The sequence below is a fragment of the Sander lucioperca genome, chromosome 14 (genome assembly GCF_008315115.2).
Source record: "Sander lucioperca isolate FBNREF2018 chromosome 14, SLUC_FBN_1.2, whole genome shotgun sequence".
Taxonomy (NCBI): domain Eukaryota; kingdom Metazoa; phylum Chordata; class Actinopteri; order Perciformes; family Percidae; genus Sander; species Sander lucioperca.
Window position 1 is genome coordinate 17,218,173 of NC_050186.1, and position 25,736 is coordinate 17,243,908.

Below are 25,736 nucleotides of genomic sequence, written 5' to 3' on the forward strand. Positions count from 1 at the left end.
CCAGCTTTACCAGACAATAATTTAAGACACATTACATTTAATTCAACATTAAAAAACAATCCTGGCCACTGGATGGCTAGGAAATCTATACCCTTACCAGTGAGTAACGTACAATATATCATTTAATATAAAAGAAACTATCCCTTTCACTCACTGTACATTGGCAGGATTTACTCTTTCCTGATGTTTACTATTCTATGTCAGTCTATTTTCAACCATTCATTTTAAGGAACAAGAAATTCAGTGGGTAATTAAATGTATTTGCCTTTAAAAGATTAAGATGGTGGTATTTTAGGTTTTGAATAACGTCTGCTAAAAACTACAGTGCCCAGCTGTTTTTGGAATTATATTTTTAGATGCTGAAACTATAGATCTGTGGCTCATTTTTAAATATGTATGTCTTAAGTTGGAACCAATGTGTTTCGGGCCAAAGACAGGGTAGGGAAGTCAGAAAGTATTGAGAAAAAGACTAACACATTTATTTTTGGTCTTTTCATGGGATTTGTTGACAATAAGAAAAACTAAATTACTCCAGCTTCATCCCTAAATGTGCATTTTCACAGTTGACACATGAATTGCACACCTAATTAGTCGCAAGTCTAGTGTTTCATTGTGATAAGATGTGTCAAATCCTTAACAAATGAGATTAGCTTGTTTGCTTGTTAAAATACTGAAGAGGAAACTAGTTACCATGGTCACTTGCCAAAGAACATTTTTTAAGACCATTCATAAATATTTTAATGCGTTTTGCAATCAAAATCTAGTTTTTTCAAACAATAAATCTGTTTACCTGATAACGCCTGTTAGGATATTTATCAAAGAATGGACAAAATCACTGGAATTCTCTTAAAAGTTTTGTGTACTTGCAGCATGTAGAGTCAGTTTACAGCACTTCAGCATAATTACAGAAAAATTACTGAAGATTGTTCACAATAGTGTCTTTTTAAAAGGAGTTGGGAGTCAAGTTAGTTATTCGGTTCATGCAATCAGTAGCTTTTCTTCATATCTGTGGTCAGGCCCGGTATCTCCTCCACATTATGCGCTCTGCCCTCAGGGATACATCCTGTGCTCTTTGCAAGGTCACTCAGCTTTCATGATTAACACATGAAATACAGAAATACTAAAACATAAATACTAAAACAGCAGTTTGGATGCAAATGGTTTAACAAAGAAACTGAAGCAAAACCGTTCTAAGCATAATTTTTTTTCTAACAACGCCTGAGGGTTTGACTAACACCTGGAACAATCATTGCTATCACAAAGGTTATTATGCAATGGAAACATTGTTCACTGCTCCGGTAAGTAGGACGGACCTTAGATACGACCTAGTCTACATCCTTTACGTTCCACTTCCCGGATTGCAGGAAATTCCGGATGCATGTATTCTCCATTTTCTTCCGCTTTCTTTGTGTTGGAATTTTAAACTCTGGTAGCTTTATGAGGACTATTGTTGACTGCTCCTCAGATCTCTGCATGGTAAATTGAGACAGCTAGCTATTTCAGCTAGTCCAATCTGAGTTTTCTCTTGCATGACTATTTTGCAGCGGGTCCGTGCGGAGCTCAGCCCCGCCCATGACGTTTTTCTTCCATCCCGGAATGCTGTGTGGACTAGCCAGACCCTCCTCCGCTCCGCACCGTGTGGATGGTCTGGCAAAGCGAGACTTGATACGACCTGGCAACGGGAGATATTTGTAGTCGGCTCAGCTCATAGAACTTTCACAGAGATTCACAAAAAAAATCACAGAGCAGAGTGATACTTATTGTGCAAAGGAATTAAACGGCATAGCTGTTTTATATGGTTATTATAAAATGGGCAGCTCAAATGAAGCAATCCGATTGGTTCATAGCATGATATAGAAACCATATACAATGGCTATGACGTCAAATTCCTTTGCACAATAAGTATCACTCTGCATCTGAAAAAAACAACGTGAGACTAACGAACTGATAGCTGGTGCCATGGAGGGAAGCCGTTCATCTACACACAGTGCCATGACACAGAGCTGGTTTAAAATCGACAAAGTATCCCTTTAATTGTATGCTATATTTAGAATATTGTCACCACTTTACCTTGCCGTCAGATAGCCCTTTCCGACCGAGAACTGAAGCTGCTATCTCCTTTTTTTCCCTTTTTTTTTTCTTTATTTAAAAAGGGACAATGCACATTAATCAACATGAGTACAAGGTCCAACATGTAAATATGCCAGATTTAGCCATACAGGCTAATTTTCATCCGCAGTTCCTCGCAGGTTGAGAATAGGTTCTAAATGTACATTTTCATTTTGACATCCATCAACACCACCAAGTATGCAGATACACGCATGATAGAAATAAATATTAATGTAACACTATATCTTCCACCTTCTCAGACATCTATACTGTTTTGCTTGTGTGTAGGAAGTGACACAACTTAACTTAATTCCAGTGGTGTCACCTCAGTCTTGACTACAGGCACAATCTCCAAGACGGCATTGCCAAAAAAGAAACTGCTAAAACTCTTCAAACAAAAAAGTTCTCCCTTGTGCTCCTACAGAACATTTCTTCCTGAGAAGTATATCTGTATGACTCACCTATTAGAGTCTAAATGTATCACAAAAAGGGGAGAAGACAGAGTTGGTTCTTGCTAGAGGGTAATAAGCTTCTCTTGGGGTTAATAAATCTGGGTTGTTTATCAGCCTGGAAATGTTGTATTCATTAATATTGTATGGCTTCACAAACACTCTTCCTCCACATGCACTTCAATAGCACATCTGTCTCCCTGCATCAGTACACAGAACTATTTGGGAGTTGTTGTGGTGAGGTTATACAGTATGTGGCATACACATTCATGTAAAGGATTTTCTTTTATTTTTAAAAGCACAGAGCTTGTTTAATTATTCAGCTATTTACTTATGTCGAATGTTGAATTCCTCAGGCAGAGGAAGCTCAAATTGTTGTCTGCAATGCTTGTTAAAAATAGACTTAGTGTTCAGCATGCTGATATCATATCATTTTCCCAGTGCCCTTCAAATAATAAGGACTTCACACAGCATCTCTTTTTTTTTTACATCTAAAACCCTCAGGACAGATGTTTCTGTGTCCCATTCATAATGGTAATTATTTTACTGCACTTTATAAGGTGATAAAGAGCTGGATATAATAATTTGCCTTTATTTATTTTATTGTGTCAAGATATCATAGTAAACCATTTTCACGCATAGGTGATAAGTCTGATCATTCTGTTTCAGCATTAGATTATACATGGTTGAGAATATATGTACTTTTGGAAAAGTTTGGATTTTGGCTAACTAAAGTGACTGAGCAAAAAGTGCTCTTACATGCAATCCAATGCACACAATCATGTGACTGAAGAAATTTGAGAGAGAGGCAATTCATTGTAGCCATTTTAGGTGAAAATATGACCTTAAAGTACTGAAAAAAGGAAGGGGAGGCAAAAAATTGTTTCATACTATATAGATACATTTTTGGGTATTGCTTTTCAAGTTGATATAGTCACATATTGATATTGAATTTATGGTATAATTGTAGCAAACCTGCAAAATTATTAATAACACTCACATTTATGTGCAGTACATTTTGTGCAACATGCGAAAATGTAGGCATAAACTTTAAGCTTAAGCTTTAGAAGTATAGCTGTGTCTGTAGTGCATCAGTAATACCAGAAATCAGAGCTGATTCAGGGTATATATTTACTAAAAGGGCCTTTACGGGTGGCAATGCCAGTTGGTGAGCAAATGTGTTGCTATGCAACCTTAAGTAACAAAAATAAAGCCCATACCATGCTTAGAAATAACACAGCTCACTGGGTTTTATTATTATGCTTGTGTCAAGAGAGAGACACGTATAACATGAAGAAGATAAGTTAAAAAGATAAATACGTCATTTAAAGCAAAAAAAGGAAAAATCCAAGCATACTGTACATGTGGCCAGGAAGAGAGAGAGCCACTATATTAGGACACACACACACACACACACACACACACACACACACACACCTCATGTGGGCGACAGGGGTCACTAATCAGGTACCAGAGCCACCTTCAAGTATAATTTAAATGCACATTAAATATGGTATGTTTAATATAAAAACAAATCTTCTCTTCCTGATCCCAAACTTGCTCATAAATGTAACAATAGACATTTATATACATTACATACATATATACATACATACATACAACTAAGCTTGACTTTCTAAATAATGTGGCTCTTTGTATGTGAATAGTTATATAGTTCATATTTCTTGTTATTGTTTGGTTTATACGCAAGTTACACTGTTGGACATGAACATAAAAAGAACACATAATTGCAAGAGACGTCTGCTACAAAGCTAAGTCAGTGGGTTGACAGTAATGGCAGCTACACACACACACACACACACACACACACACACACACACACACACACACACACACACACACACACACACACACACACACACACACACACACACACACACACACACACACACACACACCTCTCTCTGGAGCCAACAGGACCAGTGATGCTTCCAGAAATAGCCTAACCCCAGTGATCTAGCTCTGCTGCTGCGTTGTAAGTGCCCAGTGGTGCTGCTGCACTGAGAGTCGAGGCGTTTGATGAGTTCACATCAGCCATGACAAGCTGGCTGAGAAGAGATGGTAATGTGGTCTGACTCCCACCGTCACACAGCCAGTGGAAAGACAGATGCGTGCATGGATGGACAGAAGGATGGGAGGTGACATCATGACAATGGCCTGAGCATTCAAACCAAGACCTCACCAATATATTGGTACTTTAACGTTACCATGTGAAAGACTTATATATTTTACGAGTGTCAGTGCTGTGTAGTTATTCTGTAAAAATGTTACAAACTGAAATGTATCAGGATACTATTCGAAAGACATAGATGGCTCCTGAAAATGTAATCAAAATCATGCCTCGAGGTTATGCCAACCTACAAAAAAAATCTAAGAGTCATTTGTTAAAATGCACATTTTTTAGTATTATTTGATATAAATAAATGAAAAATATTTGTGTATTTTGTGTTGCAGGCATCTTTTATTTAGATTTAAAACAACATACTATGCCACTACTATCCAATATGCCACCATTACGTCATGTTGGAGTTACTGTAATAACCAGGTTCCAAAGTGTAAATAGCGTCAAGATCCAAATTGGTTCTTAATAACATGAAACTACCTGAACCAAACAGACCCTTCATTAATTAATGAGACTACTGCATAGGCACAGCGGGGGTTGCTGACACAGAGAAACAAAAGTTGAAACAAAAACATTCCAAACAAGTTGAACCTTCAACGAGAAATGGAGGATAAAACTGCTGCTCCCACTGTATGTCTGAGCCTCCTGCCTGGTGTGCGGATGGGTCAGTGAGTGCTGGTGGGTCGGGGATCAACAGGGCAGTGAGGAGGCAGATCATGTGGAGATTCACTGAGGTGCAAAGACCACTTCCCCTGCATGACTGTTTGAAAAAGAGCCAAAGTTGTATGCATCTGTAGCTGGGTGGGGGGACATCTTACGGAAAAGTAACAGAGTGGTGTTTATGAATATTATAAGAGATAGTGACCAGAAAATAAATGGGATGTACACCACAATGTGCCCAATGCCACTGTTTGAGCATAAATCTAATGATAAATCAGCACACAGCAGCTTTCTGGCCTCTATTGTCTACAGGGGTGCATAAATCACAGTGCAAGCACACTCCTTTACTGTTGAATCCAGCATCCCACGGCCCTGTGCCAAAACCGTCAGACAAGTTTATGGGCCTGTTATGAATAAAGGAGGGAGAACAAATTACATGAGGAGGGAAGGAAAGTGGGAGGGAGGAAGGCTGAGAAGGAATAGAGGATGTGGAGAGAGAAACTAAATGATAGCATGAATCAGGTCCCAGGGAGCAGCAACAAAAGTGAAAATGAATCACACATCAGAGGGCCTTGTTTTCTCCGCCTGTAGAGAAAACACAAGCACCAAAGGAGTGTTTGTTTTGCTCAATGATCACACCATCTGCTCTGTATTTACTCAAACTGTCCCAAGTTCATTTGAGAAGACAGAATTTGCTCCTGAGAGGTGAGAGATAACTCTCCACTCACACTGATCACTAGTTGCTCTCTTTCTGTCATAGAGTGAATCATTTAGGGGAGGTATTCTTAGCGAGACGAGGCAGACATGCAGTGTGGCGCATCTGAATAGGGAATTTAACAACTTGGAGCCGGCCATGCCTTCAATGAGCAAGAAAGGCATGAAAGAAAGATCTCTGCATGAAATATTGATGCTCCTCCAACAGTGTCATCAGAATGACAAGCAGAGGAAGCAGATGAGCTGTTGAGGTGTATGCCAAGTTTTGAATACAGTTTATCTAATGGTGTGGCACTCCCTACTGTTCCAGTTATAGTAGAGGAGATACAATGTGCTCAGCTTCTACTGTGAGGTTTCAATTACATGACAGGTTCTTAGGCAAGCATTGTTTTTTGTTCCTGTGGTGCATTAGAACGCCCCGACACCATACAAAGCTGCTTTGTCCCAGTTTAAGACGTAAATGACAGTTGTCTTTCTTATTCTGCAGCGAGGATCAGATAGTGACAGGTGAAAGATTTTCTCCTTATCCCTATAACCTCTAAATGGGCAACAAGGTGAAACTATGTCTCTGAATAAACAATAAATAACAATTAAAGAAGAAGCAGATATACAAATGGGTAATTAGTGCTAAGACAATTAGCCAATACACTGAAAATGTGCTATTTATCCAGCAAAGATGCCGTACGTTCAATGGTTCCAGCTTTTAAAATGCGGATTTGCTGCTTTTCTCCATTTTTTCCCCATCAATTTAAATTGGATATATATCAATGTTCGGACTGTTTGTCAAACAAAACAAGCAATTTAAAAGGTAAGTGAGTGAGGTTTTGACCTTGAGTAGCACTGTGAATATGCTTATGGCTCAATACGCATCCCTGTTAATGGTTTCACACTATTCCACTGATCTACAGGTGGCAGTAATCTGCCATGAAACACAGCAATGTGCCAACAAAGGAAGTAAAGAGGAAGAGCGCAGGCTAGTAAACATAGATGCAAACAATACACAATTTGAAATGTTTTTTAAAAAAAAATCAAAGTTGCAAATGTTTTATGAGGAAAGAAATGTAACTTTTTTTAAAAGAAAACTTCACAGGGCACCTTTAAATCTTCACCTTGAGCTCTAAAAACCTGTGATTTATAGACTAATTCACTGATAAATCAAACAGACAACAGATTAGTTGATATGGTGAACTTGTTAGCAAGCAGTTGGCTATTTACACATCAAGCAGACATTGAGTAACATCATTCATGTTTCTGTCCACCTGGCAAATGTCAGTCCAATGCTCTCTCTCTCTTTTAGCTCTGTCTTTGGTCTCTACCAACTCCTGAGGGAATTATTTGGCCTTTAGCTCTTAAATGCTTCACTGTGTTCGTCTCTGCTGTTTGGTGCTGAGTAGTGAGAGTGAATCAAAACAAAGGTTGCATGCGTAAAACCAAAACAATGAGCTAAAAGATGCTCAAAAACGCTCCGTAGCGCTTATCTACAACATTTTCCATGATGGCCAACATGACCTCCTCCCTGTCAGCTTTTATTTTTCTTCCCTGTGCCAACAGTTTACATGGACAGTAGTGTTTTACATTTAGAAAGCATCTTGTCTCTCCTTGTCCATGTTTCTTCCTCCTTCCTAACTGCTAAAAGTCATCTTATCTCCATTACTCAGCGGCCAGATGCACGGCTGCCTGGCAACAATACGAAAAGCACATTTCATCTTTAAACAAAAGGGTGAAAGCAAAAATTTTGCAGCTAATGGCTCTATAGTTTGCAATCCGGGCATACAATCATGCCTTCATCATGTATTTATCATTTTCACTTTCACAAACCCAACTTAAGGCCTAATGTGTTGCAATGAATACACCAACTGCAGAGAGGCTATTAAAATGAGACAGGAAAAAAACAACCTTCTCTTGAAAGATAAGCAGAGAGCAGTGAATGACTGTGCTGAGTGTATGGAGATGTGGCAGATGAGGACAACGTGGTAACCACAACTGACAGGTCTGGTGACTGAGGCGGAAAGAATTAATGAGGATTTGAACTTCAGCCTAAATCAAAAACTGATTGGAAATTTCAAGTGGAAGGATTTTAATTAACTCAGGATGTGCAGGTCTGTCTCTTATGGAAATAGTAGTAAAATCAAGCAGGACAACATGGACAGGAATATTAAATGTTCCATGTGGACGAGTTCCCCGGCACTTTTACCATTTATCTTCTTTGTTGTTTGCACACACGGACACTTTAACATCTCATCAACATACGCTCCATCAGCTCTTCCCTCTGTCACTGGCCATGTTAATCAGTATTAATATATACCATGAAATGCCAACAAAGCTGAACTTACAGTAAAGACTCAGCACACTGCAGTCGGTGTCAAGCCTGCCAGGAAGCCAGAAATTTCTGCTGAACTCACTGCACCAGTGTCCCACCTGAGACAAGTGTAGATGCTCTGAAGGCCACACAAAATACTAAATGATCAGACAGGTCAGGACAAACCTTTCTTGATAGACGTCATCCAAGTCTTTTCTGTTTAAACCCAACTCTAATATTTGAGGGATTCTTTTTTTAAAAGGTATAATATTCAGTGCTTTCCTCAAAAAGCTATATGTAGACTAATACAAAAGTAATCCCCTCAATCATCACTTATGACCCACTATAGAAGTGTGTAGTGGTGTCTGTATCTGCAGAGACCCTGTCCCTCTGCCCTCTTTTCTTCTTATTTTGGTGAGCGTGGGATGTTTGTGGGCGTCAACAAAGAGCCTTTGGGTCCCACATGGGTGTGTAACCCCCAGCTGATAACAGTGTGCATGTTGTGCAGCTCGTTATTATTTCCATCTGCCGCTTTGCCCTCGCGTCGACACACAAGTCTAACTGACACAGACACAGGGAGAAACAGGCTAATGGGTTGAAGCTCTGCATTCACTCATAATCCGCAGCACCTTCCCGCTAATGTGTTTTTTTTTGTGTTTTAGAACATAACTGCCGTGAAATAATGCCACAAGATTGTTTTATTCCTCTGATTCACTGCTTCGAACCGTGCTCCCTCTCTTAATTCACTTTCTACCTCGCTCGACCATCGCTGCGTTCTATTTTTGGCTCTGAGCTGGGGAGGAGGGACCTAACTTTAGCGATACTCACTATACATATTCTACCTTTAAAGATAAATCTAGTTTATTCTGACTTATCCTGTCCACCTATTTGTAATAACAACAAGTTAATTGCTAAGATCCTGGAATGCATCAACATCCAGCAGGCATACGATTATACAGGTTTTAACCAAACCCCCAGGTTTTAAATAGATTCGAAAAATTTGAACAGTAAAAGTATCCAATCTTGGGCGACTCAAGGGACCACTACAACCTGCAAAGCAAGGTTCACATGATGACATGAAGACATCTGAAGGTGTCAAGTAAGCTAGTTCAGTAGCCTTGTTAGCTTGTCCAATTATAGTGTAAGAAATCTGAGAGAAGAAGCACATAACGTAACTGCTCTTAAAAAAATGTGTAAACATCTTTAGCGAGGGGAAAAATGTGGTAAGGCTTGTTAATCAACCTGCTGTGTATTTTTTATTCTTTCACATTATTTAGTTTAAACAAAAAAAGCACCTTTTCACTGTGATTTGAATGTCATTGCAAAATATATATATATATATACACATTATATATATATACACATTATATATATATATATATATATATATATATATACACACACAAGATAAAATTGTAGCTTGCACAGTCTGCAGTAAACATACTAGCAGATTAGCTCGCTAGTGGTTCGGCTAGCTCAGCTATCCCCATCAGTCACTTGACCCTTGCCTAAATTTTGATCTACCAAACTTGACTTAGTTGTGTTGATAGTGATTGAAATGACCAAAACTATAAAAATAAGACCAAAGTTGTAATGTAACTAAACTCATGTTGTCTTGGCAAATCTATCTCCCCTGGTTACTCCCTATCTGTGTAACCCGTTTAAAAGGCAAAAACATAAAAAAATAAATAAATAAACGCCCAGGCATCTGCTTTGAATTTCAAGTCTCGAGGCCAAGTTATGCCTTTGACACCCACCTCTTTGACCTCCAGCAGCCGTCCCGGGTACATATTCATGGCCCGCCGAGCTGCAGCCGGAGATTTGTGGTGGGTGATGGTGACGATGTTGCTGGGTGAGGCCGCGTTGCTCAGGTGCCTCTGAGAACCCGGAGATGAAGATGGGGTTAGGTGGGGGAGGAGGGAGAAGCTACGGGTCCGACCAGAGGTTGAGGAGCCCTGGGGGGAAGTAGGGGGTGGCACAGAAAGGGAAAGAGAGAGAGAGTAGTGTGGGAATTCAAATGTGAAAGGAGCATGGTAATGTAAAGGAAGAGCATGCTCCTAAAAACCATCTCATAAAAAAAGTTTCAATAAGGAATGCCAGGGTTTCTAGTCTATTTTATTCTATTCTGTAAACCAATAAAGCTGGGTGGTGTTTGGTTTTTCCCTCATTTTACTTACTTACTGACTCAAAGTTACTAAAATGAGGTTTTCTGCTAACGCTGTACAGCTTATAACCAGGGCCACAAAGAATCTGCGGCTGCAGAAATATTTTCGCAGATTTTGACCAAATAAAAACATTTAACCTATAAATGTTGTGTAAACAAATAACTGGCTATTGGCTATTATATATTTGTGTTTGACAAAACTGCAACTTTTCACTTAATAGATGTGACTCAGTTTTAGCCTTGAGGCATTTTCTTTGTATCTGTGTCCGTGTTTCTTAGATTACCAGAAGAAAATGACCTGTATGCGAGAGAAGACTGTGAAAGAAGTTCCTGTACTGTATACATGAGGTAGCTTACTTAACCATTTCACTCACACCAACACCTCAAACATTTTACAGTAAAACAATAACATTTTAAATATGCCATCTTTTTTTTTTTTTAATCAAGTCATCCAAGAATCAGTGAAAAAAGCAAATCCCCACAAGAAGCTGGAACAAGGGAATGTTTGCTTGTAAATTGTTGCGCATGTTTATGTCAATGTATTTGCATTTATTTATTTATTAATACTAATTTACTTGCTTGTATCTGTGTGCATGAATGTGCTACTGCTGTTATTTATCCACATTCTGGTGGTTTTTTTTGCGTGTAAAGTATTCTGGATTCTTTACACTTTTAAATAAATTATTAGCATTAACAGGTTTCATATAGAACGTGTGTAGGGAGGTGGAAAGACATGTTTTTTCAGAGAACCCAATAGTTACCGAATTCTCAAAAACATTTCTTCCTGACAAATGCAACTATACAGTAGGTGCCACGACCAGGTTTGTGAATTCAAAAGTAAACCTCGACTGAGTTTTATAAAAAAGGTAGTCATCCCTTTTGTTTCTTGTTTTGTTTTTGTTCTCTGTGCCGGAGCTAAAAGTCACATCACATTCTTCATTTTGATGCCTCCTTCGCCTTCCCTCTGTTCCTCTTGTCTCTTCAGTTCACTGACCTCTGTGCTCACACAGGCGGCCACGTCAGACCACTATCTCTCTCTTCTGTCTTTACTCTGCATTAGTGTACAGCAGCGCAGAGAGGCAAGTCACCAGCAATGTATCCCTCAGAGGTCTGGTCACAGCAGCAGTGACAATAAAATAGATCAAAGATCAAATAAACAACTTCCACCCCAGGACACTCACTCACTGAAAGTGTGTTTGCAGTGATGCTGCTCGCTATGCGTTAACCCAGGACATCAAACCTATGAATAAAATGATGATGTAACAGTCACATACATGACTAAGCATGAATTGCTTGTTATTCTGCTCCTTTGAGTATTTTTTTTAGGATAAAACTGCATATAAAAACACCACATTTTGACACAAATAAGAGCATTTTCTTTGTGATTCGATGCAAACATTAAATAGAGGTGGTTATGGTGGGCAAGTCCTTGTGTGTCAGAAGAAAATAATCAGCTTACAGGAGAGAACACTGTTGTATTGTGGAAGGCTAAGCCACGAGGCATGAGTATGCAGAAAAGGAAACAGCATTTCAGGAGTTGCGAACAGATAAGACACGCGAGGTTTCGTCCTTCAAAACTGGCACAAAGCCCCAAGCATTTCAGTAAACTGGAACGGAAAGAAGATGTCCGACCAAGAAAATGCATAGAGGAAAAGGAATGAGGGGAGGAGTGATGGAAGGAAAAGTGTCAAGCATATGTTTGAGGAACATGCTAAATATAGGGGTTGTAATGCCTAATTTGGACTTTATATGATCAAACTAAAGCTCTATAAAAAATATGGTCAGTATAGTAAAGTAAGTGTGCTTTACAGACATAAGTTTTTACAAGGACACAAGAAACACAATGTGCAGACCAGGTGCATATCGGCCAACCAAACGCCTGTCTAAACAGGTACGTTTTTATCTGATCAAAAGCATGATCACCTTGGGTCTTAAGCCGGGTGCGTGGGACGGACAGTAAATTTAGCATATTAGACCTAAGTGAGCAAGAATGAAAAGTAAGTGTGAATATGCATCACGTGTATACATACTGTATATAGATCATGTTTTAAAAAAAGAAAGAAGAGGCCAGCAGGCTAGAATGAAGAAAAATAAAACCTGTTTGAAGAAGTACTTGAAACACGTTGATTTACATTGGAAAAAGTAAAGAGTAGAAAAGTAAAAATATTCTCAACACTGGAATATTATTTGACTTTGTTTAACTTTAAGGACTTTTATGACTTAAGTTACGGGAACAAATGACTTGTTAAGAAGATTTATGCAGTAATCTTGTGACTGAGATTTATATTGGAGTCACCACACAGCAGTGTCAGAAAGTATATGAAAAACATTGCAACGGTTCAATAAAGAAAGCAATACAGACACCATAGAGGACACATACACCACTGCTGTGACATCTACCCTTACAAACCAAATTTGAAAATACAGTCATGATATAAATGTAAGGCCTTGGTCATTTAGGACCTTGATTGGGACTCCAGTCTTTTAATCATAAACATGAAGAGGCAAGATGTGAACTCTGCTTGACAGACTAAGCTCATGGGTAAAAGAAGTCCTGACGCTTGCTGCTTCACAGGTGCTCTGCTGTCACTCGACCGTGGGCGGACTTGGCCCTGTGAGAGGCAGCGTGGGTAGCTGGTGCAACGGTCAGCTGCTGACATGTCATTTTCTGCACTAGAGGAAACAACGCTAATTACACACAATTAGCTATTCAGTGATAACCATGGTTAGGAGGGTAAGAAATAGTTTTTAACTACATATACACATACAACGACAAATATAACTATTTTAGGTGAATTTCATAATTCTCAATGTATTGTCATATAATCATATTCCTACTGTAGCAGGAACTTGGATTAGAGCGCACACACACACACACACACACACACACACACACACACACACATATTTTCTTTATTCAAGCAGAAAGTAAACAACATTATCAGTCCCACTCAGAGTCCACGGTGTGACTCTTAGTGCCCTTCCTGCCAGGAGTTGCATGTAGTTACACATGGGCTGTGTTCTAAATCCCATATTAACATTCATACTAAGCAGGGGTTTTCCTGGTTTAGGATGTCTACGCACGACAGTAAGCATGATTGGTCCGCCTAAAGTAAAGGCAATGTCTGTGTTACCTTATTTGACAGAAATCTATGCATTTTCCTGTTATTTCTGCCCATTTGATAAACAGAAATGTCTATTATGCTTGAGAAAGGTGAGGCAGTCAACCTACTGTTCTGCGTGGAGATGCTGGAAGAGGACGCGACTTGATTAACACAATACTTTAACCGTGTACCCAAAATTAATCAAATAATAAAGAATAGTTTGTATTTGGACCTCACCTTCAAAAAGATTTATAAATAAAGTCTAAACAAAAGCAGTTTAGGTGGTAATTGTCGGTGTGGAAATATAGCAGAATGTTTTACCAATGGGAAAATACAAGTCAGAATTGCAGTTTTTAACTAAAACTAAAACTAGAGGTTGTGTATAAAATGAGAGAAGGTCCAGATAAGTGTAAAGTTGGTCTGACATATCTTACTGGCCATTCAATTAATTTTTAGGTGTAGTACTGATAGGACAATTTGGACTCGTGACCTCAGTATTTCTAAAAAACCTGGCTACAGCCCTGTGTGTTGCTTTACTGGATAGCTTTATATTGTACTGTATTGCATTTAAAATCTACCGGCGATGCTTTTACAGGCTGTGCGGAAGCATAACAAAACTCATTTGGGGGCCTCTTATCTTTCTCTTAACTGGATATAACTGAAACTCTGACACCAGGACAATTAAGTTAGACTTTGAAAGCTGCTACCAGAACAACCACTGTAACTGGACAATTGGACAGAGGAAACGGATAATGTGCATTGCAGTGCCACCAATCTATCAGAGCCAAACTCTCCTACTTGTCCTGATGAGAATCTATAGAAAGCTCCAGCCACAGAGATAAAAATGTTCTGCTTTATTGAACAACGAGTTTTCTTACACTGTCGATGTGGTGATGTCGGTAACGTAAACTGTCAATGTGGCTGCACAGAGGCAGAAAATTACCGTGTTTTTTTCTTGTATACAGTGGATCAAATTATTCTGACTCTAGCTTTGAGGAGATTATGTACTTCTTAGTTCCACCAAATTATTAACAAAGCAGGTGCTGGCAATGGAAACCTAACCAGTATAGTTATAAACGGAAATATAAGATACATGTGATGAAATACAGTAGCACTAGATTCTTTGACTGAGTTTCAAAGTTCATTCTTGACTTTGAAGACAGCAGTTGACAAAATTTCATCATCATGAATAGCTACATAATGGACCGTTTTTAATCATATCAGCTGATGGAGTTGGCCAGTGGGTCGTGCTAACTTTACACTGGATACTTGCGTTGTAGAGATTCAGGAAAACGAGTACCAGTGCAAAACAAGGTGTATCGGAAACAACCTGCGCAAGCCTCCGACGGTTTTGTCTTTACAAATTGTGGACCAGCAAGAATGATTAACAACTGAATTATAAAACAAGAAGTCGGCGATGATGGCTAACTGCATAAAGCGGCAGTCTAACTTTTCTTTGTCTCTCTTTCATTAGGTGCTTTTCCATCCACATGTTGTTATGCACATTTATTAATTTGTGCATAAAAAAATCTGAGTGGAAATTGATACTTTTTAAAAAGCGCAAAAACGTTGTCATGCTAGGCGCTGAGGTAGAAAAGTTGGCGTACCGACAAAAGCAAAATGCAACGGAAACAGATTCAATGAATTAATCATGTCGTACATGAAGCATGTGTCTTAAGCGTCCACTGAAGAGACAAGAACATCCAATCTGTGTGGAGCGATGAGAAAATAACCTTCCTCAAATTAATACATGAAACAAACATGCAGTAAATGCCGTATTTATATTCTTCATTGTTTTCCATTGTTTCAGGTTTGATTGGAGCTATTTTAATCACATCATCTTGTTGCCTCTCCTTCTGCAATAATTGATGGCACCCGGCTGAAGAATGAGCACCACCAGCTGTTTATCTCAATGAACCAGCTCCTAATAGTCGCACAACAGTAGTTGATAATGGAAACACGCATTAATTTGCGTTTTCTTTTGTGTGGAAAAGTGGCAATTTTCTTACTCATATCAAGGCTCATTTGTGTGTTGGGATTATAGAGAGAGATCAGAGAAGTTTTGATTCAGCCCAATGGCAATTTATGAGGTTACAATTTGTGATACAATTTTACAATTGCACAATATCTTTAGGTGTTCCTGCTATTTTGTCCACCGCCTATGTCTATTCAAAACAAGAAATGTACTATCTACGCTGAGGAAAAACTAAAATACCAACATACTCAACCTCATACTGTATTTGTTCTTCTACCTCATCAACTTCAAAATAAAAGCCTCCATAAGGCAAGTTAGACAAATATTTACTGAATCTGTATCGATCAACAGTATAAAATGGGTGAGGTCTTTTTTAGTAGTTTCGAATAAAGATCAGGACAATGAACCCTGTCCCGGCCCTTTTTGGGTAATAAATCTGCAAGACTTTTTCTGTTATCATAGATGTCGCAGAGCCTCCACTGCTGGCTGTCGCATTGCTGGAGTAGCTGTGATAATGATCTGAGAGGCCAACAGTGTAGCTCAGGGAAGGATTAGACCACAACAGTGGGTACAGTAATAACAGCTGCTGCAGTGGCAATGCCCCACAGTCAACGAACAGGAACAAAATGCCTGTTCAGATCCACAGGGCAGAAGGAAAAAGAGAGATAGACTGTCTTCCTCCTTCCACCTTTCCATGCTTATCCAATTTTCTCTCGTGTTTTGACTGCTTTTCTCATCACGGCTGAGCAGAGTAATTGGACTTTCCCCTTGCTCCAGCTGTGCAGCAGTTTGAAGTGGTGAAGAGCTACATGTTGAATAAGCGAGCCGGTAATGAGGCAGCATATTGAGGCTGCAGTATTTAATTGTTTAAAAAAAGACAAATGAGTGTTTGTGCAATTGGCAGTGTGTGGGGAAAAGCATGGGAAAGAAAATGTACACTGCAGGACAGATGTTGCAGTTTTCTGTCTTTTCTACTGTTTGAAGGTGAAACTATATCTTTGTTAAACAGGAAGTATAGTGCATATTAAGTGCTAAGTGATGTGTGTGTTTGACTCACCAGCACCTCCTGGCCTCCTCCTGCTCTTTCCACACTCAAGTGTTCATCGGAGCCCTTCAGCTTCCTCACCTGAAACCAAATTCACACATACAAACAGATTAATGGAAAAAAGAAACATGACTAAAGATTAGTCTCCAATGCAAGGCACCAGGGAAGGTGCTGAATGGTTTGATAAGTACAAAAGAAGCGTTCCTCCTTTATACTGTTCAACAGAGTTTGTTAGTTTTTGTCGTTTTTTTTTAAAATATTTATCACAGATTTAGGTAAGATAACCACGACATTCACACTTTTTTGTCTTCTTTTGACAGTGACGTTTGTCTGCAAAATGTAGCAGATGTTTATATCATACAGGCTATTGTTGCAAAGCCAAAGCAAACCTGGGATTGTACCACAAAGAACACACAGCTACAAAAGGCTAGCCTAGCACGTAACATTAATGGTATTGGTCTCCTCTCCCTGCGTGTTGCGTTTAACGTGAGAAAGAGACCTAAGATGGCCTGGATGAGTGTATATCTTTCCTACCTAAGAGGGGTTGTGCTGTGTTAAACTGACTCACCCAGCCACTGTGTGGTTTCGCGTTCTGGAGCCAGGCCAGCTAGCGTCGGTCATCGGGAGCGAGAGCCTGCTCGTGTGCTAGGAGCAGCTCCAGCGTCTCTAGTTGACTTTTCCACCAGCCCGCTCTTTGGTGTGTAGTTCAGGTTTTAAAAGGTGTATTTACAAATGTTGTGTTGTGGGAAAACAAGAAAACGTCTCCTCAATCATAAACCGTCTTTCTCTCCAATAGTGTTTTCCGTGTGGAAACGTGCTCGCTTCCGTCTTCCTCCTTTCTCCTTCCGTAATCAATTTAAAATCCCAATCTCTCCCACCAGTCCCTGCAGTACTGGGTTAAATCAGCATCCACAAACACACACCCCTCATGTTACATGTCAGTCTGACCCTTTCCATCAGCTAACCACGGCAACTTCTCTAAAGACACTAGACTGATCATAACACTATAAACAATCCCACGCCTACAATTCACCATGAAATTCCTTCAGTCCTGGACAGCTTTACTGTACAATGAGAGTTTCATCCACCAAGTCAACAAATATAATCACTGTTTGGCACAGTTGGCAGTCATGGACATTATGCTTTAAGCTAGAATCACCAGCTTTAAAGAAGCTAATTTGTAAAACATCTTGGCTTATAAACATTTACACTTTTCTCCTGCACACTTTTCAATTTAATGCAATCTAATACAACAAAACCTCTTAAGTACAATCTTAACATTACCATAGAGTTGACTCAACACCTCTCTAGTACCGTCAATAAAAACAAAACTTAATGAACTTCACAAAGCCAGGATTTATGGCAGGTCAGTTTTATTGAATGAATGCAACATTTCACAACACTGAAAATGCCACTCACATTTTTGCAAAAGCTGTTGACTAGTAAACAGTGTTATGAAATCAGTCACTTCAGAACTTGGCTCAAAACATATTTCAAGCATCCCAACATCAGCTTGTTCATTCACAGCTGCAGCAAAGACCAAGAGCAAAAACACCTTCAGAGCTTTCATGTACAAAATCAACTTTAATACCAAAAGTCGGCCAAAGAAATAATAAAGTTTGAATTACTTCTTGCCTCATTCTCCACTAGATCAGGCGATTGGGGATACACCCCACAGAGAAATACAGACATCACCCACACATACAACGACTAATCCCTGGAAGTCTACGCTAAAACCCTCCAAAAATGCCCAAATATTAATCCATGATATTAAAAAAGTGTGGTTGTGGATAAAAGGTAGTTCTTCTACACCCCTAACAGTAATCTTTTAGAAATGAGCCCACAGAGACATGAAGATAAAGTGAAAGCAGGGGTATTTTGTGACACACTCATCCTCAAATAAAGCAGCATGAGTGTGCTGCCATATTTCCCTAAATCGCTAAATCTTCTGTCAATGGAAGTGCTAAAAATATAAGCAGGAGAAGTTACACATGACACTTGGAGGCTCTCAACTCAACTCTGCAAGGAGTGTCAGTCTTGGTTTTTTTCATCTCAAAAATGCTTTCTTATTTTTTAATTTGAAATGCATCCATCCTCACTTTTGTGCTTTCTTTTTCTGCATCTGGTAGCCTGATTTAGCTTAATTTTTTTGCTTGTTTTTTTTTAAGTGGGGTGCTCAGTTATAAAGTATAAAACACACAGACTGATTTCATTAATTAGAAAGCGTTACTTGTTGTCTGCAGAGACATGGCATTTATTTGGCAGACATTTATTAAGGTCTGCAACTGTGGATTTACTTTGTGTTTGTGTTCATAGGGAGAGAGCGAAAAGGGAGTCAGAAAATGAAGGAAATCTCTCAATAACACATGAAAGAAAATTATGTTACATAAATTGTATTGAGACCAAAATCCCCCAATTGGGTTGACTCAGTACTGTTACTTTCATTTAAAAAAATATTTGAAAACTTTTAACATCTGTTTCAACTTGTTTCATCTTAATACAAGTTAATTCATCAAAAAACCTAAAAGTGAATCCACTATCCACAATCCAGCTTTCTGAAATTTTAAATCATTCACTCACTATTCAGCATCAGCTTTTATTAAGTTATGTCACTGCTGTTTGGCAAATGTCCACAACATAAAACTACAGCGTTTGTTAAAGATCGGTTAGATCGATTGATTAGACCAGTTAGCTAGCAACCGTTACTGGGTGTAAATATTAAGTAACAACTAGTTTGTGTGGAGTGTAAATGTCCAGTTTGTAAACATGTGTGTTCGAACTAGGCTAAGTTTGAACTTACAGAGATGCAGGTGCAGGGGGCAGGTTGCATCAGCAAGAGGCTGCTGCAAGACTTTACAGAGAAAACAAGTAATTTTAGCAGGCCAAGATGATGATAATGACAGGAGAAAGAAAGCTGGGAAAGAATGTTAAAACTCTATATGGAATGTTGAATGAGTCTCATGGGAGATGATGCCATTTCAATTGAAAAATGGCATGGGAAAATAATATCTGTCACTTTTAGACTCACTAAAAAAAAGCCAATGGACTAAAAGCAGAACAGAAAGAAAAAGAGGGCCTGGACTTTTCGGGACTGTACAGAGGGTTTTCAGCTGGTGGAGGATCTGCATCTGCACACAGACTGACAAACTGTTGAACTCATGAAACTGAGTTTACTGAAATTGGAATCTTGTCACATTTATAAAACAGACACACAGCAAAACAGTAATCTCAAGGGAAATGTGGAGGCTTTCCGCAACATAGAGCAAAAGCTTGGACCAGAGTCATGTTGTGTGGTGTGTGTGTGGTGTGTGTGTGTGTGTGTGTGTGTGTGTGTGTGTGTGTGTGTTTTACCTTGGCACTGCTGTCAGAGTGACGTCTGGCACACGCTTGGAGCTGACTGATCCAAAACTGCTGCATCTTGGCATCGGAGGCTAAAGACACACAGAACAAAAAGACATTAATAAAGTTACAAATCTTAACTTCCTTTATACACACAAGACATTGAGAATCAACAATAAACCCTTACATGAGTTCACTTTCCGGTCAATATGCAGTTATAAGAAAGCCATCTGCTTTAAAGTGTCGCCCCATCCATTACATTTTTATTATTATTGTACCATGACTTCCATTTCCACAGATGAACTTTTAAAGTATTGCCCTAGGCTCATGCAAAGCTCTTAACATCATCTGAAAGAAGATGCCAGTAATCACAAGATTATTAAAAAAAAATTGAGTCTCTTTGTAAGAAGAGTATTTAATAAACTGTCGCTGTTTTAGTTTCAAATTACTCTCTAAATGCCTTTTCAGGGCTTTCCCCACAATACAAGGAATAAAGTTAAAAGAGCAAATGCTAAATTACTGTAATATCTGAGGATGGATGCATATGATTTACACGAGTTTGGGAGTTTTAGGAACCTGGGATGAGTTATACAGGTAATTAATAAACAGTGGGTAATTTTGTTTTTGATTTATCAATTCATTTTTAAGGCTATAAATTACAAAATGTCAGAAACTTGGTAAAAAAAAAAAATGATAGAAAAAATGCTGTTTTTTAATTTCCCAGAGCTCAACCCAGACATGGTTTACTGAGAGGAAACGTGGTATGATAGGAGGCAAAGACACAAACCCACACATACATATAGCATTTAGGGCAGGTGGTGGGTGTATGAGGTTTCAAGTCTTTTTTTATGGGGCCGCAGCATCTCTAGCCAACAGCATTTGTAGGTGTTAAAGTTGTTTTCGTGCAAACTTAACCCAAGCTCAAGGCATCATTTGTCCCAAAAAGTTGACATAGGAATAAGGCACAAAAACAAAATGAAAACAACAGATCGATGCACATTAAAGGAATAGATCAACCCTTTGAAAAATACGCTTATATGGTTTGGATTGACACCACTGTCCTGTCGGTTCAGTATGAAGCTACAGCCAGCAGCTTAGCATAAGCTTTCCTCTTGCCTCCTGTCTTTGTGCTAAGCTAAGCTAAGCCAACCGGCCACTAGATATAGGTATACAGTAGTAGTAGTGGTAGTAGTAGCAGCTGTGTAGCAATGTTCACCATACAGACTGAGACTGGTATCAATCTTCTCATCTAACTCCCGATAAGGAAAATTCCCAAAATGTTGAACCACTCCTTTTTATGCATTTAAATTGCATAAAATGATCAGGGAACCTGCATAACCATTACAGAACAGGTTTTAGTGTTTTTAAATGTAGTGACTGCCTTAAGCTGCATCTGTGAAGAAAACAGTGTGGACGACCTGCTGGTAGTCAGTGATCTCATTTGTAGCCAAATGATTATATAATTTGCCAACTGTCTACCGGGCGATATGACCCTGTTACCTCCTGAATGACGTCCTAAGGGCTGTGTATCACATCTGAACCTTTTCATTTTCTCATCTATGCTAAATTGAACATTTGGTATTCAAGAGACAGCAGAGACTCATTTGGCCGAATTGCGAGCCGCACAGGAAGCAGTTTTATACTCTATGCATGCTTGTGGATTTTTCCCCTTGGCACAGAGACAATACACCCTGTAATCTAAACACATATAGCCAGTTGAAGCCCATATTTGCTGACTAACACAGCAAGCTGCAGCCCTTCCAGTTTAAGGAGACGCTGACTGTCTACTTGTCGTGACCCGCTCCAGGTCAGACTGGAAAATAATATCCTTCTGATCCCATTTCACTGACTAATTATAAGAGAAAGATGTCTTAGATGGGTCTGATAACATTGAGTTCAGACTGTAGGTCAATCCCAGCTGGAGAACCAACAGAAGAAAAGAGGAACAAAAGATTTAAAGCTGAGCAGCTAGGCAGTTTTCTTTTGTTGGCATCATTGGGCCAACATTATATAATAACCTTTCAGCATATTGTAATTCAAGTCTTGAGAGAAAACTAGACTTCTGCACCTCCTCTTGGCGCTGTTTTCAGGCTTTAGAAAATCTAGCCGTGACGGGAGATTTTGGCCAATCACAGGTCACTTCAGATAGAGGCCATGCCAACTCCGCATTTTTGGGTGTTTTTATTCACAGATAATTCCCCCTAAAAACACGCTTCAACAAGCAATCAAAACTAATGTAATAAAGGGCAGAGCTCTTTAAACTAAGAATGGAAATGTACAGTATATGCATTGCGTTTTAAGTTTAAAGGTTCTTCGTTGACATAGTTTACATTTCTTTTGTCAAACATTTATCTAACTAACAATTTAAACAACATTATTTATCATGTCTATCAGTGAAACTATACTGTAAGTGATTATAGGGTTAAAGCATTAATACAGCAATTTGTGTTGCCTTTTTCCTGTATACAACCATTATTATAAAAAGCATGATAACCAATTTCTCATTATTTGTTATTTGTGAGATGATATAAATGTACATAAATTCAGGAAATTCAGCATTTACCACAACTATTGTTCACTTGTTACATGTACAACTGAGTGCAACACCATTAATGCTTTTGAAAAGAGACTGTTTTTGACATTGTCCTCATTTTGGGTAGAATTTTTTATCATGTGTCGTACGACATGGTTCATTTGAAGCATACTGAATTCTTTAATCCACTCTTATTTAAACTCTGGTTGTCAGAGATTTATGGAAGTATTTTTTTGTATTTTTCTCTTGATTTTCATCCAAATAAAAGCTTTAAACGTGGAAATGAATGCAGCACTCTCTCTTTTAGTGACTGGATAATGAGGATGGATAGCTTCATTAGATTTTAACATACTACTGAAATAAAACTTTAAATTCTTCCATTCGGTGTGAAGTGTTTTTTTGACATGCTGATGGAAAGTATTTCAATGTATGGAGAATTCAATTTGGACTTGTCAATCACTCGCACCTCCGACATCTGCCGCAGTCATGAGAACACCTATGAAAGGCTTATTTAAGTGAAGAGACAGCGTTAGCGCCGTTCTCTCCCACTGGTTAGTGGCTGCTCGCCTCTCCAGGGGAGAACAGAGTATTCACACATAAACACCTGTGCCAAGATGTCTTTCTGCAAAAATACCATGTAACAACCTTCCCCACTTATTCCTTGTTGTCATCATCATCCACAGAAATCACTCACTCTAAAAGGGGCCACTTACCCGGAGAGTGAGCAAGCGTCTAAATCAGATATTCTTCTCTGTGATGTGCACAAGCCTAGCTGTGATTAAAGATAATTAGTTGTCTGTATTGAGCAGAGCAGTGTGGCATATGCTAATATGCACCTGTCCGCACGGTGACGCAACAGATATGCACACTGCTTAACTGAGAGCAGGACGTGCTGTTCTCATTCAGGGAGAATACTATGATAGGGAGACATGCTGACAGCTCTATTCATGTGATAAATTAATGCGTGAGGTTTGCGCTGAAAACCGAGGGAACTAACAACGAAATGAGAAGCTGGTCCGTCTGCCCGTTTAAAATGAGCAACAGTAGACACTCATACTGGTCTGTGGGTCTTATTTAAATGTCAATATCCATTAGCATTAGCATCATCATCTAATTACACCCATTTTAATTACAGCATTGCGAAAGATGTTATTGGTTATGATAATGGCAAGTATGAGGATTAATGCTCAGACCAGCAGTTAGATCTGATTTAAGTGCTGGGAGATTATATAAGCGGGAAACTTTAAAGGGGTGACAGAATGCAAAACCGATTTTACCTTGTCATAATTGAAAAACGACAATTTGGAGGGTAAATAGGACATACATAGAATCTCAAAATCCCATTGACACCCCTTTCCTCTGCATATCTTGTCCGACTGTGCGTCGCAGTTCAGCAGGAGCTCAGCAGGCTAACATGACAGCGGCCGGTGCTGCCTCGCCACCCGGCGTGTCCTCCTTCACAGACCCCGGCTCGCTGTGAGCTAGATGGATCTCCGTCACGACCGGAAGCCCACGGCGCAAAGTCACCGTTTCTGGGTTACTGGACTACCAAATGCCTAGGCCCTGACGGAGCTCCAGGGCCTGCAGCTAGCTGCGATCTTTACCCATAGGATTGAAGGGACACTAGCAGCTAACGAAACCCTTCATATTCACAAAAAAACGCATTAAACTGAAATCGGAGACAAGCGTTAGCTTTGTAAGACCTTAGGGTAGCTGTTATATAAGTGGAGTGACGAAATTCAAACTGTAAATATATTATAGTTATGCCGAAAGTGTAGCTAGCTAGCTAGCCGCAATCTTTAGCTACCCATAGGATTGAATGGACACTAGCAGCTAACGAAACCCCTCATTTTCAGTCTTGTCAGACTGTGTGGACCTCCTGAAGTCTGACACATCTTACCAAATTTGCAATTAACCATCAATTTTCGTAAAACGGCCCATATTTGAGCTTCATATAGTTGATTTCTCGCATAAAAAAGTCTCAGAAGTAAATTTAGTAACGAAACATTGCAGCGTCTGAAATATGAGACCTGCTGTCTCGTCTCCAATGTATCTGTATGTGGTTCCTCAACCAATCAGCGTGCAGCTCACCTAAATATTCATGAGCATACCATATTTGGAAGAAAAGCTCTCGTTCCAAATAGGGCCAAAACACAGGGATGCATAAGGGCCCATAAAATAGCAACCGGGCAATTTTCAGCCCAATCAATGTTACATACCCTATTAGGAGACCTTAAGGAACAGTGTGAAATACCCTATATAATCATTCTATCACCCCTTTAAAAGCACATTTCAAGAAAATGGACAAGCTGACAAGGACTAGAGAGGTAAGTAGAGTGGCCCAGCAATTACAGCCTTTCCTCATCAAAATGGCATCCCTGTTTAATCAGTATCACTATATTATATGCTAAGACAAAATGTGTTGTAATTTCAGGTATAACTTCAGGTTTAATTGGCTTTTAATAGCTTTTATTCACTCATGATTCAGACTGCTGCACCTCACGATTATTAGTGTACTTGATTATCATATTTAAGCAGAATAAGTGTACTCATACTTTGTTATTTTACCCCATTAGAAGTAAAAGTACACAAACACTATGGAGGAGAGCGGAGCCTGAAACGTCCATTGGTATATGTGAATTGCTGCTACTGACGATAAAAATATAAGAATGATTTGTGAATTTGTTTGATTTTTGTTCCCTTCACCCTAACATACTACAAGAAATGTAATGTAAAAGCAATGGGTAGAGTCCGTTTCTCCCATTATTTTGCCTTAAAAATCTACTCCAGTAAAAGTATTAAGTGGATCATCAGAGAAAGAGTCACTTTTTGGGGAACACTGTAGTATTGTGATTGTTTAATCAGGAATTTTTTTTTTATTGTTTCTGATGTCTGGAGATGAGAGGCAATTTGTTCTACGTTGATAATGCAGTTTAAATGTAGTAAAGCACATGTCTAAAGTAAAAACATACTTAGGTACAAATAAAAATACTGACATAAAAAAGCAATCAAAAAGTATGCTCATAATTTACTTTAGGAAAAGAGGGTTAGATGAGAAGATTGATGCCACTCTTATGTCTGTACGGTGCTTACAGCCAGCAGCCGATTAGCTTAGCTTAGTATTAAGACTGGAGTACCCCCATAAAATCTAAACTTCACATTTCTGGTTTTGTACAAATTAAACAAATGAGATACGCAATAC

General features: G+C 39.0%; 1 protein-coding gene across 1 annotated transcript in view; it reads right to left on the reverse strand.

The window, feature by feature from the left end:
* The window catches only part of LOC116047285 (oxysterol-binding protein-related protein 10-like), a 79,110-nt gene that overhangs the window by 39,522 nt on the left and 13,852 nt on the right, over positions 1-25,736 (reverse strand). The window contains exons 3-5 of the mRNA XM_031295957.2: positions 20,014-20,093; positions 16,675-16,743; positions 10,132-10,329 (exon numbers count right to left, since the gene is read on the reverse strand). Coding sequence (XP_031151817.1) covers positions 10,132-10,329; positions 16,675-16,743; positions 20,014-20,093 — 347 coding nt within the window. The remainder of the gene's footprint in view (positions 1-10,131; positions 10,330-16,674; positions 16,744-20,013; positions 20,094-25,736) is intronic.